At 52.2% G+C, this 2887-nt stretch overlaps 1 protein-coding gene across 1 annotated transcript in view; it reads left to right on the top strand.

Annotated features, from left to right (window-relative positions):
- The window catches only part of LOC130380101 (axin-2-like), a 38537-nt gene extending 36770 nt beyond the window's left edge, over positions 1–1767 (top strand). The window contains exon 8 of the mRNA XM_056587284.1: positions 1641–1767. Coding sequence (XP_056443259.1) covers positions 1641–1767 — 127 coding nt within the window. The remainder of the gene's footprint in view (positions 1–1640) is intronic.
- The last annotated feature ends 1120 nt before the right edge of the window (positions 1768–2887 follow it).

Raw genomic sequence — 2887 nt, 5'->3', positions numbered from 1 at the left:
AGGCAACGTAAACATCATGGAGGAGAGGGGCTGCTGTGTGCCATATCGCTGGCTGAAGGCCCTCCGAGACAAAGCCGCAACAGATGAGCTCCGCTGGCGTGCGGCGTTGAAACAATCGCCGGGCGAAGAGGCGAATCCCAGCTGCGAAAAAAAAGTCTGCTCGGAGAAAAAAACGTGTCTGAACCCGGCCAACGCCGTTCCCCGATCGCGTCCAAACATCATGTTGTTGTTTGTACTCCTGCGAGCGGTCTCCGCAAACTTTTATAACGCAACGAGTTGTTTCGGGCCTTTGTGGGTTTTTTCTGCAAAAAAGGCGCACATGATAAAAGGATCTTTTTCTCGACGGCTGCTTATCATTAAAACCGAGCCGTTCCTGTGTTGAAAGGAGGGGAAGATAAATCAGTGAGCTCTCTCAGAGACCAAACACTCGTCTGGGCCAACCTGTCCCTGGGACTTTTACTGAGTTTGACAGCAGAAGAAGAAGAAGATGAAGAATGGGTCTTGGTCTGCCCCCCGCCCCCCCACACTCCCTCCAGCTGAACCTGCCAATCTATCCGACCTGTTCAACTCCCCCTCTTACTAACACCCTGCTCTGTTCTCCGCTGGCGGTCAGTAAGAAGCCATGAGTCAACCCGGAGTTTGTGTGTGTGTGTGTGTGTGTGTGTGTGTGTGTGCGTGTGCGTGTGCGTGTGCGTGTGTGTGTGTGTGTGTGTGTGCGTGTGTGTGTGTGTGTGTGTGCGCGTGCATGTGTGTGTGAGCGAGGGAATAACCGTGTTTCCTCGTTCCCGTTTTTGCACGCCTGTGTGTCTGTGTGCATCGCTGCACACAGACTCTTAGGCACCTGAAATGTCAACCTGTGTGACAGAAAGGGCCTTCATTTGACAGTCGGGCCCAATTAGAAGCCATGGAGTCAGAGAGAGGGAGGGAGAAAGAGAGAGATAGGGAGGGAGGGAGAGAGAGAGAGAGAGGGAGGGAGAGAGGGAGAAAGAGACAGGGGATGAGATAGAGAGATAGGGAGGGAGGGAGAGAGAGAGAGGGGGAGGGAGAGAGGGAGAGAGAGGGAGAAAGAGACAGAGGGGATGAGAGAGAGAGATAGGGAGGTAGGGTAGGGGGAGGGTTCGGAGTCCTAAGGCAGTCTCTAATTAACCCTTCAACTTTAATAAGACCTTTCAGTCCAGATATGCATCTGGAGAGAATGGCCAGCAGTCATATTGAACAAGGGGGATGAGACGCCACACACTCTGTATTTTAAAAGCACTGTTCAGCCGTGCCTCTGCAGCCCTGTCATGCAGTCAGTGTTCCAACCTTTTGAAGTGAGGAGCAATAGCATTAACGCTATGACTACCCCGTTCTGAGTGGGACCCGGGCCTGGATCTTTGGAGTGTGCGTGTGCGTCATGCATTTGATTCGGTACCACCACGCGTGTGTGAGCGAGCGAGTGTGTGTGTGGAAAACGCATTTGCGTAGGCGTCTCCGAACGAGGATGAAGGTTTCGGAGTGTTTGCGAGAGGTTCACCTCGCCGACCCCCATCATCATCACAACATTCCCCGGACGTGCTTCATGGTGCTTTAACGCAGGTCGAGGTACTACACACACTGACTAACCTCTCCGTCTCTCTCTTGTGTTTCTTCTGCGTCAGGTACTACTTCAAGAAGGCCAGCGACGAGTTTGAGTGCGGTGCCGTGTTCGAGGAGGTGGCAGACGACGTCTCGGCGCTGCCCATGTACGAGGGCAAGGTGCTGGGCAAGGTGGAGAAGATGGACTGATCCCGAGCTCGCCCAGCCCCCCCCCCCCCCCCCCCCCCGCCCCTCCCCTCCCCCCGCTGCTTAGAACTCACGAGCGAAGGACCGTTGACCGCGAAGCGAGAGTTCGAGAGACTTGAGCCGAACCGAAGGGAACTCAAACACACAAACACTCTGGACGTTTTCGTTTTCGTTTTCGTTTTCATTTTTTTCGGTTGCTAACCCTATTTTTGTACATTTCTTTTTTTGGGGGGGGGGTTATTTCTTAATATTAAGCTACAACAGAGTTAATATATCAGCACACGAGGAGGGATTGAAGGAAGATGAGCCAATGAAGTATGCCGAAACACACATAGGAGGAGGAGGAGGAGGAGATGGAGGACTGGGGGGGGGCCGCACTGCCCCCCCTCCCCTGACCTATTTCAACCAATCAGCCTTAGAAACAAAAACACAAGCGATCGACGAGGAGGGGAGCCCTGTGCTCACGGCGGTCGCTCGGGGGCCCTGTCGGCGGCGGAAGGGGGAGCAGCCGAGACGCCCTTCTGGAAACACAAGCCCCGCCCCCACCTCGAAACATAACCACTGAAGACGCAGATGAACGTTGCGATGCTGTGATTGGTTGGCGGCAGACGAATAACGGACCCGCTCTCCGCGCCACTCTCAATGTGCATATGTGTGTGTGTGTGTGTGTGTGTGTGTGTGTGTGTGTGTATACATACACGCATATATGTTTAAATACATGTATTATATATAGATGCTTTTTGTTAAGAATTTAGTTTTTTTTGTATTATTGAATATTTATTGAAAAAAAAAACTAACCCCCAGTCCTGCCTTCCTGGTGCATCTAAAACCTGTGTCCCCCCCCCCCCCCCTTCTATAACCCCATTTCTAGCCCATGGGCAAGCTGCTTTGAGTGTTGGGAGAGTACTTTGGTGATATGAGTTGGTTTTTTTCCTCTTTTTTTTTTACGTTGCACGCAAGAAGTTGACGCTAGTCCTCGCTACTCCGCTTAGCATAGCCTATAGCCCCGTCCGATACCAACAACCTTAACAATGGTCGTCTATGTGGTGCAAACACCCTCCAGCTAGTGTCATAGTCAACCCCAGTCCTATATGCTGCTGATAATACTATGTTGTTGGTCTCC

Source organism: Gadus chalcogrammus, chromosome 3 (genome assembly GCF_026213295.1).
Source record: "Gadus chalcogrammus isolate NIFS_2021 chromosome 3, NIFS_Gcha_1.0, whole genome shotgun sequence".
In the NCBI taxonomy this organism is placed as follows: Eukaryota; Metazoa; Chordata; class Actinopteri; order Gadiformes; family Gadidae; genus Gadus; species Gadus chalcogrammus.
The sequence above is the reverse complement of the archived record's forward strand: the minus strand, read 5'-3'. Positions and strand labels throughout refer to the sequence as shown.